This window comes from Canis lupus, chromosome 13 (assembly GCF_048164855.1).
Source record: "Canis lupus baileyi chromosome 13, mCanLup2.hap1, whole genome shotgun sequence".
In the NCBI taxonomy this organism is placed as follows: domain Eukaryota; kingdom Metazoa; phylum Chordata; class Mammalia; order Carnivora; family Canidae; genus Canis; species Canis lupus.
In genome coordinates, this window is record NC_132850.1 from 34946421 (window position 1) to 34963207 (window position 16787).

Here is a 16787-nt window from a genome sequence, read left to right on the forward strand (position 1 = left end):
TCCCTAGATGTCTGGGAACCCAGCCACTTGAATTGTGCCATAACTAAAATTAAATAATCAAAATCAGGATTCAAAGAGTGGTTTACTCAAAAGCACTAATTCAAAAAAAATATATGCATCCCTATGTTTACTGCAGCATTTATACAACAGCCAAGATATGAAAGCAACCCAAGTATCCATCAATAGATGAATGGACAAAGAAGATGCAGTGTGTGTTTGTGTGTATATGTCATGGAATATTACTCAGCTACAAAAAAAAGGATGAGATCTTGCCATCTGAGACAACATGGGTGGACCTAGAGGGTATAATGTTAATTAAAGTAAGTCAGACTGAGAAAAACAAATACCATATAATTTCATTCATGTGAAATTAAAACAAAAACAAAAACAAAAACAAAAAGCAGAAACAGACAGATAATACAGAGAATAAACTGCTGGTTGCCAGAAGGGATGAGCAAAATGGGTGAAGAGGAATGAGGGATACAGGCCTCCACTTACATAAGTCATGGGAATAAAGGTACAGCATAGAATATAGTCAATGGTACTATATAAATAGCAATGCCTGGTTACAGATGCTAGCTCTAGCTACACTTGTGAGCACAGCATAAGGTATAAACTTGACCAATTCAACTATGCTGTGACACCTGAGACTACTGTTATACTATTTGTCAAATATACTTCAATTTTTTAAAAAAGTGGTTTTACCGATATCAATATTAAGTTTCATAGACATTAGGACCAATATACCAAGATCTACCCTTCTTCACTTTTCAAAGTAGCAGACTACAGCTAGATGCTCTCCAGAGAACCATCTGATAATATACTCAAAGTAAGCCAGACCCAAGTGTGAATGACCCAAACAGAATTTCAAAATCTGGAAAGATTTCTGAGACTTCCAACTGCCAAACAACCAAATTCTCCCCAACCACACTTCTCCAGTACTCCTGACAGAAGACTTAGGGTACAGCAATTTTGCACACAGCTTACATAATACTTTGAGGCAACACTTTCACATATATGGGAGTCAAATGAATCTAAAGAAAAAGGTAACCTACAGAAAACAAGATTAAGGAAAGGGACAATCCCTGCAATCTCCTTGCCAGAGGATATAAATATCCCTTCCCCATCTCTCTCACTTCCATCATAAAGCTTTTTCAATAGTGATAAGAACAAGACTCTTAATATTGAAGGAATTGGGCAACATTTCTGTACTTTGCAATCAATCACACTTTTTCAAGATATTTGTTTTCCAAAAGAAGCTATGGCTTTATGATATAAAAGAGAACAGTATGAAACATCCACAATTTTATAATTTTTTTATTTTTTAAAAAGATTTTGTTATTAACGAGAGAGGCATGGAGGGGCAGAGGGAGGAATAGAAAAACTTTGACCACTCAGCACAGAAACAATGCGGGGCTCAATCTCATGACCCCGAAATCATGACCTGAGCTGAAACCAAGAGTCAGACACTTAACAGACTGCACCACCCAGATGCCCACAGTTTTATAATTTTAAAGTGAATCTTTGGACTTGGAATGCAGCTTGTTTGGAGTCTTAAAAAATACAACCTTCTTTCTTCCTTTTTCTTAAATGTTATTGTGTTTCTACCCTCTCCCTCCGGCTCCTGCTCCAGCCATACATTTGCTTTCTTTTTACTAAAACAAAATATTTAAATTAAATCATTTTCTGACTACATATGCCAGCTAATGGCAAAATGAAGTGGCTGATATATACCAATCAGAAAGAATTAAGTATTTTTTTCAGTCTGCCATAAACAACAGAGGGAACGATCTATAACGAGCATAAAGAACAAAGGAGATATTAAACATACTAATACTTGTAATGTTTAATAAATTAACATCATAAATCATAACCAAAATTGGCTTGATGATTCAACTCAAGAAATAAAGGAGCACTTTGGAGTAAAGAATATTAAACCTGCTATAACTTGATTACTCGTAAATGGGAATATATCCTAATTTTACCTTCATTTTTTCATTGACGGCAGGCCTAAATAGCTGATTTTTTTTAATACACACCTGTAGGGCATAGGGAACAAAAGCCTGCTCACCAACTAGGACTGGGTTCTTGGTTGTCAAGCCCAGCTGCATCCTACTACAGGAAAATCTGCTAAAGTAATCCCTACCATGATGGGGGGCAGCAACTGAATTTTCCAACACCTTTGTTTTACGGCCTTGTCATGGCTAATCCATTATCAATGAAGCAGTAGAAAATAATAAAAGCTAGTATTTATGTGTGTGAACCATCAGAGCAAGGGTCTATAGACTTTTTAAAAAGTATATATGGTGCTCAAAACTTTGACCCAGGCAGTGCCAAATATGTTATTTTTTTTCCAATGGTTACAAAGAGCAAATTAAAAAATAAGGAAATCAGCTTTAAAAAATAAGGAAATCCTTCCATTTGCGACAAGGAAATTTTGCTAAATAAGCCAAACACAGACAAATATGCATGATGATCTCACTTATGTGTGGAATCCTTAAAAACAAACAAAAAACAGTGGTTACCATAGGGGTTGAAAGGTGGAGGTAAAGGGACGATGCTCATCAAAAAGTAAAATCTTTCAGTTATAAAATAAGTGCTGTAGACCTAATGTATCACATGTTGACAGTTAATAATGCATTGCAACAAAAAAGAAAAAGGGAAGTAACAGATACAAGTTTGTGGTAATCATTTCAAAAGGCATACACATATCAAAATATCATGTTGTACACCCTAAATATATGTTTGTATTTGTCAAAAAAAAATTTAAGCTTCTTTTTCACTATAATTAATGACTCAACAATAGAACCAACATTTGTTTCCCAGAGTGCCTTAACAAGATCCCAGAAAATAAAGCAAATGACCTAAATTTTATCCCTGATTTTCTTTTCACAGAACCTGTAAAAATAACAATACAGTATTTCTAATTTTAAGCCACAACCTACTTGGTTTTTTTTTTATTTTATTTATTTATTCAACAGAGACACAGGCAGAGGGAGAAGCAGGCCCCATGTAGGGAGCCCGATGTGGGATTCGATCCAGGGTCTCTAGGATCATGCCCTGGGCCGAAGGTGGCGCCAAACCGCCGAGCCACTCAGGCTGCCCCACAACCTACTTGTTATTAAGAACGTAAAACAGTATTAACGCTCAAGGTTTTCCCAGGAGAGTAAAGGAAACAAACCCAACCAATACAGAACGCTGGGCAGTCACATTTGATGAGGGATGCTTCCCTGCAAACATGGCATAAATCAGAAGTTGGAAAATACACCATTTTGGCTAGTAAGCAGTATCCCTATCAGAAGTAATATAAACAAGGGGAGACAGGAAGAAGATGCCAATAAAAAGGCCAGCTTATAAGCCAAGTTAAAAAGTTTGAGCTTTAGGGACGCCTGGGTGGCTCAGTGGTTGAGCGTCTGCCATCGGCTCAGGACGTGATCCCAGAGTTCTGGGATCGAGTCCCACATCGGGCTCTTGCATGGGAGCCTGCTTCTCCTCCCTCTGCCTATGTCTCTGCCTCTGTGTCTCTCATGAATGAATAAACAAATAAAATCTTTAAAAAAAAGTTTGAAAAAAATAAATAAATAAAAATAAATAAAAGTTCGAACTTTACCCTATATACAATGGAAAGCCGTGTGATCATATCAATGTTTAATAATGTGATGGCATGGAAAACAGAAGGAGATGGGTGGGCAACAAGTGAAGACAGAGAGATGAGTTCTGAGATTACTGCAAAAACAATCAGGAGAGGATGAATAAGGGCCCACATACAAAGACAACTGGAATCAACGGGGGGGGGGCACTTACTAGCAAACTGAATGTGGTAGAGAAGCAAGGGGAGGGAAAAGGAGGAGTAAGTCTCAGGCAACTGGGTTAATGTTGATATAATAAAAAGAAGAAATACTAAAAGTGCTGACACACATGAGAGGAGACGGCAAAATGAATACATCCCATGGAAAAAAAAAAGGTTGATTTTAAAAATATCTGCAAGATATCTAAGTGGAGATAAAAAGTAGGCATTTGGAGATCTGAAATTCAGCACTAGAGTTTGGAAATCACTGATCAATGTGGACTGAAGCCAGGTAAGTAAATAAATCTTCAGAATATATAATGAAAAGGTCCAAGGTCAGAACCCCAGGAGAACATAAACATGTAATAGCTTTAAAACTATCAAAGCTGATAGGATACAGGTCTGCATATTAGTTATAATGGAAAACTATACATTTATTTCAGAATACTGCTAACTACTCAGCGTTTGTGCTTTGGTGGGGGGAGGTCAGGGGGTTGTTGCATAAGGGCCAGTTTAAACGCCAAAAGAGAAAGTTCTGGGATTACATCGATCCTGGCTTTTCCTCACTGTTTTAAATTTTGCCCAAAGGAATCATATAATTAAGTTTTAAAATAGGAATTAGAGGGGCACCTGGATGGCTCAGTCAGTTAAGCACCTGTTTTCGCTCGGGTCTTGATGCCATGGTCCTGGGATCAAGCCCTACACTGAGCTCCCTGCTTGGCAGGGAACCTGCTTCTCCTTCTGCCTGCTGCTCCCCCTGCCTGTGCTCTCTCCCTCAAATAAATAAACTCTTAAAAAATATATTTTTAACATAGAAAATTGAAATAATTGAGGACCAGGGAAAGTAAATGATTTGGCCAAGGCCACAAAGTTTCTTAGTCCTTGTGATAAGAATAAAAGTTAGTGCAGATCCTTAAACCATTATTCATCAGCATTTGCTTAATTTTCTCAGTGTCCAGCAATCAAGCCTAATCTTCAAAGATAAAGATTTACTACCACAAATTTTTTAAAAAATAATGGCTCACAAGGCTTAAGAATATTTCTTAAATGTTCTAAAGCAATGCAGGTTTCAAATGTGACTTAATTTTGAATAACTGATAGATTATCTAATAAAACTACAGCTTTGTTTCATTCACCATTGTCATTTCTTAAGTTACTTACTCAGAAAACTTCAGCTAAAAACTTTAAAAGGGAATAAAGTATTAATACATGCTATAATGTGAACCTTGGAAGACATGCTAATTGAAAGAAGCCAGATACAAAAAGCCCTGTATTATATGATTCCATTTATATGAAAAGTCCAAAATAGACAAAACCAGAAAGTTAAGCAGTTCTCAGGGGTTGAGGAACTTGGGGGGTACAGCAGTGCTAATGGCATAGTTTCTTTTCGGGGTGATGAAAATGTTCTGAAATTAGTGGTAATGGTTATACAACTTTGTGAATAATCAAAACCACTGAATTGTACTTTTTAAATGGATTAATTTTGTGGTATATGAGTTATATTTAAAAAAAAATAAATGAAGGATTTATGTTTTACTTCATATTCAGTTAAGATTTTAGCTATTTTATCTATGAATTGAAGACAGAAATAGCAAAAGAAAGTGAAGGGGGGGACACCTGGGTGGCTCATTGGTTGAGCATCTGCCTTTGGCTCAGGGTGTGATCTGGGGTCCCGAGATCGAGTCCCACATCAGGCTCCCTGCCTGGAGCCTGCTGCCTTCTCTGCCTGTGTCTCTGCTTCTCTGTCTCATAAATAAATAAAATCTTAAAAAAAAAAAAAAAAAAAAGAAAAGAAAATGAAGGGGAAAAAATCATCCACATTACTTGATTATAGCGTATAACACACTTGGTATATTTACTGAATTTTTATAATGAAGACACATTCATAAACTACACTTCTGAAGAAGAAAAGTTTTTCAAATTAAGACTGCATTTAAAGGGTCTGTGGTCCAAGCAAAGAAGTGCTGATTCATGTTACAGCTATGGCACTGCTCACTTATCTCTTCCTGGAGTTTGATGTGTCTAACCTGGAATGACATTTTACCCCCCACCTCACTTTTCTACTTAGCCTTCAAAATTCAGCTCCAAAGTCACCCCTCTAAAAATCTACCTTAAAACAATCTTGATGGTTTCCCCACCATGGACTGTCAGGTGTTGGTATTCCCATCGACATCTTTGCTTTCTACATATGAGAAGGTTACGGCTATGTGATTTTACTTGTGTCTCCCACATTCTAACCATCTTTGCATTGAAGCTGAGCATACAAGGCCATTGTTTCTGCAAGATGCACATAAAAATCATCTGGAGATCTTAAAATATAATTTTAAAAAACCTGGGCTGCTGTATGTCAAATGTATATGAATACCCCAGATAATTCTGTCGCACAAACATGAACTAAGCACTCAGATTATAGGGACACCTGGGTGGCTCAGTGGTTGAGCCTCTGCCTTTGGGGCAGGGCTAGATCCTGGAGCCCTGGGATCGAATCCCACGTCGGGCTCCCGGTGCATGGAGCCTGCTTCTCCCTCTGCCTGTCTGTGTCTCTGCCTCTCTCTCTCTCTCTCTCTCTCTGTATCATAAATAAATAAAAAAATAAAAATAAATAAAAATAAATTAACATTAGAGAGATTATACTCTGATGCAGCGATACCTCAAACATATTTTGCTGGTAAGAAACAGCAGGAAAGAAAGGAATAGCTGCTCCTTAGTTTCTTCTCACCTGAACGCCAAACTTCCCCAAATCAAAGGATCCAGGAGGGAATATACCACTCCAGGGACACCTGGATGGCTTCAGCAATTGAGATTCTGGCTCCCACTCAGGGCGTGATCCCCAGGACCCTGGGATAGAGTCCCACACCGGGCTCCCTGCAGGAAACCTGCTTCTCCCTCTGCCTATGTCTCTGCCTCTCTGTGTCTCTCATGAATAAATAAAATCTTTAAAAAAAAAGGAATATACTACTCCAGATCAAAGTTATTCCATCTTAAATGAAACTATTACTAAATGGAGACTCACTTGTGCAAAAGTCTCTAATTAAACTACAATAAGAAGACTTCTGATGAAAACCAAGAAAGCTAAGCACTTAGATTCTGTGATGAACATGTCTTTCCACGTCAATTTGTCCAAATGATAAAACATAAAATTACAAACGCTGACAGTTATTATCTACCAGCAGATAAGCTCTGGCACATTCCATCCCACATGAACTCCTAGGTTCACTCATCTCACAGCTCCACCAACCACTTAACCCTCTGTGCAGGTTTCCGTATCTGTAATGCAAGGCTAATACTAATATCCAGAGCATAGAGTTGCTGTTAGAATTAAATAAGAATGTATGTAACATGCTTAGAACACTGCCTACCACATAGTAAATGCTCAATAAGAGATGTCTTCCTTACATAATAAAAACTGTATGATTCATCTCACTTTAGGAACAGTTGTCACACTGCACTGGTGAATGATTAATACACTAAGTCTGAATTTAACAACTCAAAATTCAACAATGCTTTCTTTGCCCAACAGTTTTTGATTCCAACTCTCCAAACTTAGTAATACTTCTTGATGGGACCTTAATAATCATGTAAGACACTACCCATCACACACATACTGGATTCCTGAAATATGCTTTACTTTTGTGCACTCTTTGTCTCTCTCTTTTTCTCCTTCCAGCTTTCCTATCTGCTATTCTATCTACCCAAAACTCATTTTCCCTCCTTCAACTTTAAAATCATTCCCTCATCCTTACTTTCCTTCATCCTCAGAACACAGTAAATCTCATGTGTATCTTCTCTCATAATACACCTCACTTTAATTTCTTGTTTCATGATTGAATTTTCCATTACATATGGATATGTCTTTCTTGTTCACCTGGCTTAGTCCTAAATACATATTATGCATCGAGCAAATGTCCACGTAACTGAATTGAAACATGTCTTAAGAATAGATTTAAAAAAGAAGGGGTAATAAAAAGGCAGGGAAATCGCAATTTCATAGTAGTATGAAATTTGGCCTTGGGCTCTTACTAGTAAAGTCACTTTTGTCCCTGCTCTATAGTAAGAGGAGAAGGGGGTGGTAATCCCAATTGTCCTTAAGGGTCATAAGAACACAGAAACCTTATGGGAATAACATTTTCCTTAGCATAAATTATTTTAAAAATCTAAAGTTGTAAAGAAATAAAGGCACCCATAGTCTCAAGACACAAAGATAACATCTGTTATGCCTCTTTCTAGTATTTTCCTGACAATGCCATCACTAGACTGTAAAGACTTTGAAAATAAAAACAGATTTGCCCAAAACTGACCAAATTACTGATCGAGGCATAATGAAAATCAAAGGAGTTTGAAAATCTGAACAGATTAGTCAAAAAGCAAAATATGTCAACATCAGATTCTGAAACCAAGGTCTAAAAGCACTTTGGGGGCACCAGTCTGGTAGAGCACATGACTTTTGATCTCAGGTTCATGAGTTCGAGACCCACATTGGGCATAAAGATTACTTATCAATAAATAAAATACAAGCACTTTAAATTATAACTGCATCCTAATCATTTAGAAACATCTGAATTATAGGCCAAATCAGAATAATAAAAATTTTGATTTCTAAGTATCCTTAGGGGATTTTAGAATGGCTACAACCAGAATTTTAAAAATATACAATACCCCAAAAAGTGTGATATAGCTCTTCAAAGAATGGATAATAAAGAAGTCTTTCTGTTGATTCACTGCGGGCTCTTTATCACTCATCCAGCTCTTCCAATCACACAATAGTGGTTTTTGCCACCAGAGATGCTAGGGCCAGTTCTCAAACTATGGGATTCTACATATTATCTAATTCACAAATTAAAGATAACTAACATTTCAAAAACAAAAACATCCCACTTACGAGGCATTTTTAGAAGTTGCTAAGATTTCAGGTGAAGTTAACTGATGCCCTATTATTTCATCTCTTTATATATCAATGCTGATGTCTTTCATATATACTTGCAAAGAAAATTTCAACTGAATGATTAAATACCAGTCCAATACATCTTTCATACAAAAAAACGAGTTTTTCCTGATTTAAAATTACTACATATATTATGCCTTTCAGATCTATGTTGTTTTTATAAAGTAAAATTATATAATAATTAGGCACCTACATCAAACTGATTACTACACTTGCAATGCCCAGAGCCCCTAGAAGATGCTACCCTCATTCCCTTGTTTCTGGTATTTATTTCTACAGTGCATAAATATCTATAACTCACAGTAACAGATTTAAATGTATGTTCACAATCCATACTACCTGACTCTGTAGCACAACTTATTTTCTTCTCAAAACCATTTACACACAAACCATCCTATAGAGTTTAGGGGAAAAAGCAAAGTTATCAACTTGTAGCAGAATCCTAGTCATCCAACTACTTTGACCTACATACTCATCAGAAAAAGAAAAAAATGGGCATTCTCTAATGTGTAAAACACTATGGCTGTAAGTGGTCACAGTATGAAAAAAGTACTTCTGCAAAGCAAATGCATAATATTTCTGATGCCATAATTAATTAGGATGGTAGATAGGAAATGTTTGGTAAATTGACAAAACTCAATTTCTATTGTGATACTTGATCATCCAGGACCAATCAAAGTACTTAACAAAGAGAAGCTTAAAAAAACTAACATTCAACTGCTATTTTTAATTTACTTTCAATTATGCCCACATTTCATAATCAAAACATTAGGCAGTAAATTAAACAGTATCCTTAGAGCCTGAAAATTTAATCACTACCAAAAGCAGTCCAGGAATTCTCAACTTAGAATCCATGGGGACCAAGAGCATTCAACAAATAAGCTTGTCAAGAACCTGAATCCCAGAAGTCATATGTAAAAAAATGCGGTTTATTATCCTAGAATGGTCAGAAAATTCTTTTTTTTTTAAGACTGATTTACTTATTCGATAGAGAGACTGCGGGGGGCGGGGGGAGGGGTGTGTATGTGCAGAGGGACAGAATCTCAAGCTGGCTCCCCACTGTGTGTGGAGCTGGAAGCAGGGCTCAACCCCAGGACCCTGGGATCACGACCTGAGCCAAACCAAGACTTGGATGCTTAACTAACTGAGCCACTTGGGTACCTTAGAAAATTCTTAAATTGGGACAACCAAAAAAGCCAAGAACCATACTATTTCTGGTCAAGTTTTTACTATAAGGGTTTATCAGTTTCCTTAGTATGTTTTAATTACATATAACAAGTCTATCCTAATCATTTAAGACTTTCATGCCTTTTTAAATGGGAAAAAAAAAACTACCAGTCAGACCTTCAAGGCTTTAAAATAAAATAACCCTAACCCCTAACCCTATCTGCATCATTTTCTTACTAAAAACTACCTTATGTACTAGGACAGAAATCAAATGAATGGCTTTTAAATTTTTTTTTTTTATTTTTATTTATTTATGATAGTCACAGAGAGAGAGAGAGAGAGAGGCAGAGACATATAGGCAGAGGGAGAAGCAGGCTCCATGCACCAGGAGCCCGACGTGGGATTCGATCCCAGGTCTCCAGGATCGCGTCCTGGGCCAAAGGCAGGCGCTAAACCACTGCGCCACCCAGGGATCCCAAATGAATGGCTTTTAAATAGTGATAGGAAAAAAGTGATATCTGTATTTTTAAAAATCAAAACTATTAAAATAAAAGAGTATGTAGGAATCAAGTCTCAATTCCGAGTCAGACCATATAGAGTGTTTAAGAATCTGAAATAAACCTCACCAAACAGAAGAGTAAATTCTAGGAAAGCCTGGTGAAAATCTAATATCAGCAGGTTGGTTTGCCAGGTTTTAATCAAATATGTCAACTCCGGGCAGCCCAGGTGGCTCAGCGGTTTGGCGCCGCCTTCGGCCCAGGGCCTGATTCTGGAGACCCGAGATCGAGTCCCACGTCGGGCTCCCTGCATGGAGCCTGCTTCTTCCTCTGTTTTTCTGCCTCTCTCTCTCTCTCTGTGTCTCTCTCATGAATAAATAAAATCTTAAAAAAAAATTGAAAAGACAAAACATCAGTTAATGTAACATGTAAACTGTAAATCTGAAATAAATTATTGACTAAGGTCACAACTATAGATCTCATTTATCTGTTCCCAAAGTAACGCTAATTCTTTATGACAAACACATTAGGGAGGACCTCTTATTTTACTTATTTTTTAACCTGTATGATTTTAAGCTTTAATTGCTCAGTCACTTTTAGAGCCTTAAAGAGCTCTGGCCCAGAAGAGAGGAAAAAAGCAAATTCTAAAAATTTTAGTAAATCATAGAACTGCCAAGATTCAGTATAACTCACACGTCTTCAAAATACCACTAACTATAGGACTATTCATCACAGCATTGTTTGTATAGAAAATTTTGGAGAGGGATCCCTGGGTGGCGCAGCGGTTTGGCGCCTGCCTTTGGCCCAGGGCGCAATCCTGGAGACCCGAGATCGAATCCCACGTCGGGCTCCCGGTGCATGGAGCCTGCTTCTCCCTCTGCCTGTTGTGTCTCTGCCTCTCTCTCTCTCTGTATGACTATCATAAATAAATAAAAAAATGTTTAAAAAAAAAAAAAAAAGAAACATAAAAGTTTCAGAAATATTAAAAAAAAAAAAAAAAGAAAAGAAAATTTTGGAGACAATCTAAAAGTCAGCAATAGGCAATTGGTTAAAATATGGTCTGACCACATGGTTCCACAAAGAATCCCTTTAAAAAAGGAGTCCCCTCAAAGATATATTGGTTGGGAGAGAGATAGATTACCGTATATGTACCAGGAGGAAGGGAACAGGCCAAACATATACATACTAAGTCTCTCTGGTCTTTCTGGAAGAAAACACAATTTTAAAAAGATGGCATCTGGGCAGGGAACTGGAATGATGGACAGATGAGAGAGTCTTAACTTTCTCTGTGTACATGTCAGAACCTTTCAAATGCTATGCTCCATGTATTTCCTATTAGACAAAATAAAAAATTGGAATTTTTAATGAATCAGAGATTAATTCAGCTCAGACATTGGTTTAGATGGAATATAATAACAACAAATTATGAAATAAAATAACTCCAAAAATTTTTTTAAATAAAAAAATAAAATAAAATAACTCTCCTAGGGACACCTAGGTGGCTCAGCAATTGAGCATCTGCCTTTGGCTCAGGGCGTGATCCCACGGTCCGGGGATCGAGTCCCACCATCAGGCTTCCTGCATGGAGTCTGCTTCTCCCTCTGCCTCTCTCTCTATCTCTCATGAATAAATAAATGAATAATAATAAAAATAAAATATCTCTCCTAAAACTTTCTTCCAGAGACTGAAGCACATTCATTCAATCAGTATTTCAGTGCCTACTACATCCTCTAGGTATTAGAGCAATGCCCAAGTCACCTAAGAATCTCTGCCTTCATGAAGCTTCAGTAGGAGCAGAGATAACAGTAAATAATAGAACTTCAAAGAGTGATAAGTGCTCTAAGGAGAAGAGGAAATGTGGGAATAAAGAGGAATTTTATGGGTGGGGGAGAGGAAAACTGTTTTGGGATAGTTAAGGCAGACTTTTTTAAGGGTGACGTGAGCCAAGAACTGAACATATACCAAAACAAGCAATGTAGTAAAGAGAGGGAAAGCCCTGTGACTGGAACAAACTTAGCTTCTTATTGTTCAGGGTAGAACAAACCAAGAGTGTGGCTGCGGTAGAGTGACTCAAGAAGAGTCATGCAAATAACCTTAGAGGTAAGCAGATACAAAGAAGGCCTTGTAACCGGAGAAAAAGTCAAAGATTTTATTCTATGTGTGATGGAGAACCTTTGTAGAGCTCCAAGGGGAGTGACACATCTGTATTTTAAAAAGTAGCACTAGCTGCTGCTTATGAGGCTAACAGTAGGCTAGGCAACAAATGATGAACTGAACAGTGGTTTCAGAGATGGATAAATGTAGCTGATTAAGGACTTCTTTTTAAAAGTGGTGCCCTAGGGGCACCCGGGGTGGGGCTCAGCGGCCTTCGACCCAGGGCATGATCCTGGAGACCGCATCCCACATCAGGCTCCCTGCATGGAAGCCTGCTTCTCCCTCTGCCTGTGTCTCTGCCTCTCTGTGTATCTCTCATGAATAAATAATTTTTTAAATGAATAAATAAAAATCTTAAAAAAAAAGTGATGCCTTAGAGAATTTGCTAGTGGATTATGTATGGGAATCTGAGTGGGACAGTAAATAGGTGAATAGTAATTCAAAAAAATTATCTTACATTTGTATATTTAGTTATCAAAGCATATTTACATAATGTCATTTCATCATAACATATAGAAGCAAGGGGAAGTAACACTGGGTCAAGATCCGGTTCCGTCCCTTGCCACTTTTAAGCCTCGAAGAAAGTCATTTGAATACGTTTCTAGGGGATCCCTGGGTGGCGCAGCGGTTTGGTGCCTGCCTTTGGCCCAGGGCGCGATCCTGGAGACCCGGGATCGAATTCCACATCGGGCTCCCGGTGCATGGAGCCTGCTTCTCCCTCTGCCTGTGTCTCTGCCTCTCTCTCTCTCTCTCTCTCTCTCTCTGTGACTATCATAAATAAATAAAAATTTAAAAAAAAAAAAAAGAATACGTTTCTCGGCTATAAAAGGTAGTCTACTTCACAAGATCAAGATCCAGAAGTTATCATATGGTTTAAGAATTTTGTAAATGGAGGGGCACCCGGCTGGCTCAGTTGGGAGTATGTGACTCTTGATGTCAGGGTTGTGGATTCAAGCCCCACATCGGATGTAAAGCTAACTTAAAAAAAAAAAAAAAAAAAATTTTGCAAGTGTAAATAATGACCATTTGGAGGTAAAAAGCATCCTATTAATAGCTGTCCAATGAAGGATGGTGTGCTCCTACAATTCAGAACAGTACAGCTACCTACCCTGTACCACCACCACATTCCACGTGGAACCCTATACCGTGATTGATAAAAAAGAGGCAAACTTTTTAAAAATTCTGATTAAAAACCATCTTCAAGTGCCTAGGTTATTCAGTCAGTTGCGCGTCCGACTCTTGGTTTATTTATCCTCAGGTCGTGATCTCATGGGTCGTGTGATGGAGCCCAGCCTGGGACTCCACGATCAGAAAGGAGATTGTTTGAGATTCTCTCCCTCTGACCCTCCCCTTGCTCGAGTGGCATACATTTTCTCAAATAAATAAATCTTTTAAAAAATGTCTTTTCACTGATTTTGGGAAAACATACACAATACAAGAAGGGCACTAGAAAACACATTATAGTCTTGTACTCTTTCCTAGGGATTGGAAATACAGTTCTTTTAAGCTAAGCTACCAAAGGCATCAAAGTAAAACCACCGAACTTTTTCAAGATAAAACCCAAATGAAGTCACCTTTTATTAAAGAGGTGCTATCAACAAGAGGCTGTAAAGTTAAGACCATATTATGAATTATCACCGTCTTGGTTAAAATAATAAAACGAAAATGCCTAGTGTAAGCTAAATTGTGTGCCAAATGAATGATGAGGACTTCAATTCACTGCCATAAATCATTTCTGTAACTTTATTAAACAAGGTTTCACAGAATTTATTTTTACGCGCAGAATCAAAACTGGAAAAAATGTCTTTAGTTCACTATGTATTTTGGGGAATTATTACGAATATCAATTTGTATTATGTGGTCGATAACCTAAACACAAGAAACAAAAATTTGAAGACAGCTGGTGTGCAGCTAGATCCTCCATCCCTCATTTTCAACTGGGGCCTCCATAAACATGATTGGGGCCCTGTGAAGAAAACCACATTGTAAGGCCCATCCAACACACACAGCAATTAAACCGCCTTGGACACAATCTGAGACAAACCCATAATACAACAAACTGTGCACTATGACACTTCACATTAGACTGCAGCACACAATGACAATCTATGCTGCTTCTCTAATTTCTAAGAATTTCTACCTTATAAAAAGTCTTATTTCTCCAGAGCAAGCAACTCTAGGTCAGAGACGTCCCCTCATTTCAGATACATTTGAGTGTAACTGTACGAAGCACACTACACAATACATCACCTGTTAAACGATCTTGGGCTTAGGATGCATCTCCCCCCACCCCCAAACTTTACAACAAGCCAGATTAAAAATACGTTCACCAGGTTACATCAAGGAAATGATGCTGCAATTCAGTCACTTTAACTCGCATATTAACACAAAGGTCCAACTAAAATCTTCATTAAAAATGACAAAAAGGGATCCCTGGGTGGCGCAGCGGTTTGGTGCCCGCCTTTGGCCCAGGGCGCGATCCTGGAGACCCGGGATTGAATCCCACGTCGGGCTCCCGGTGCATGGAGCCTGCTTCTCCCTCTGCCTATGTCTCTGTCTCTCTCTCTCTCTCTCTCTCTCTCTCTCTGTGTGTGACTATCATAAATAAATAAAAATTTTAAAAAAATTAAAAATGACAAAAAATTTCAAGGTTTGTCTCGGTGTATTGCAAGAAATATCGCACATCTGAGGACCTGATATTACGTAAAGAATTTACAACAGCAGTACGTCGAATTTCCTATAGTTCTACACGTGTATTTGTTAAAAGTACAGCCTTCACAAAGAGCCGAAGAACAGTTAAAAGCGCGTAAAATCGAGAGGCAAAGGATTTCACCAAGTCCCTCAGACCTGCGCTGCCCCTCCCCCCCGCCCCAGTGTCGTGCTAAACTATTTCCTCTGAGGACAAACAGCTCTCAAAAGAGTTTGCCAACCAGAGTAACATCACTTCACGGAGAGAACGAGCGGAAACATATTTAAAAGAGAGGTGATCACGAAAGCGAGGGCAGCAGGGCGCCGAGCCCAAGGTCCGCGGACCCCGGCTGCCGGCGGCGACATGTGGCTCCGGCGGCAGGACGCGCGGCCCTCCCGGAGCCGCCTCCCGGGGCACAGGGCCCCGCCCGGCCGCACTCCCCTGGTTCATTCATTCTGAACCCTGGGCTTCCGCACCCCCGCGCTCCCGCCCGGCCCGGGAGGAGGCTCCAGGGCCGAGGGGCTGCGTGGGGCCGCTACTCCCGCCCAGAGTCCGGGCCCCGCCGGGATTCGCGCGCGACCGCGGCCTCCTCCCGGGTGGTCCGAGAGGCCGCGGAGGCCCGCGCCGGCCCGCGCCCAGGGCCCCGCAACCCCGCGGCCCCACCCTCCGCCAGGGTGCGGGCCAGGCCTCCCCCGCCCGCGGCGCGGCCACCGGGCAGCCCCCGGGCCCCGCCGCCCGGCTGCCCCGCCGCGGCCGGAAGTCTCTCCGGAGCCCCCTCCCCAGCGCCTGGCTTCCCTCGCCGCCGCGGCCAGACCCTCTCCGCGCTGGCCTCGGGCCTCCCAGCGCGGGCCGCAGGCCCGAGGACGCGGGGAGCCGCGCCGCCCGGGGCCGCCGAGCGGCCGAGCGCAGAGCCGGGAGTCGGCCTGGGCGGTTACCTTGATAATCCTGCGGGGCAGCCCGGCCATCTTGTCAGATCCCGAGTTCGGCCTCTGCTCTCGACTCCCGCTCCGCTCGCCTCACGCACGAGTGGAAGTCCGGGGCTCCACTTCCGGGGGACGTTGCCGCGCCCGCCGCCGCCGCCGCCGCCGAGGCCCCTCGGGAAATGTAGTCCCTGCCTGTGCGCGGGCGGGCTTCCCTCAGAGCTGGCTCCCTCCCCCGCGCTCCCCGCCCCACAGCCCCGGCCTGCGGGTGGCGGAAGTGACGAGCCCCGGCGGGGCAGGGACCTGGGGGAGGCGGCGCGAGGCGGCGCGGGGCTCCGGCGCCCGTGGCCGAGCCCGCTGGGGTCGCGCGGCCGGCGCCCCGCAGGCCTCTTAGCCGCGGCCACGCCTGCGCCGGGGGCGACGTCACAGAGGCCCCGCGGCGGACGCAGCCCATTCATTCTCCGCCGTCGCTCTCGCTCCTTCAGCGTTTCTGCAGTTGCGCGCGGCCGCGGCGGGGGGCGGCTCCCTCGGAGGCAGGCGGGAGACCGAGACTCAGAGGCCAGACTCCAGAATGCGGGTCTCCCCGGGCGGAGAGTTTTGAATTTTGAATCGCACGTAAATCGGGCCCCTT

General features: G+C 41.0%; 1 protein-coding gene across 1 annotated transcript in view; it reads right to left on the reverse strand.

Moving 5' to 3' along the window:
* The window catches only part of UBE2N (ubiquitin conjugating enzyme E2 N), a 35432-nt gene extending 19015 nt beyond the window's left edge, over positions 1-16417 (reverse strand). Inside the window, exon 1 of the mRNA XM_072773071.1 lies at positions 16172-16417. Coding sequence (XP_072629172.1) covers positions 16172-16201 — 30 coding nt within the window. The 5' untranslated portion in view covers positions 16202-16417. The remainder of the gene's footprint in view (positions 1-16171) is intronic.
* Positions 16418-16787: the final 370 nt, after the last annotated feature.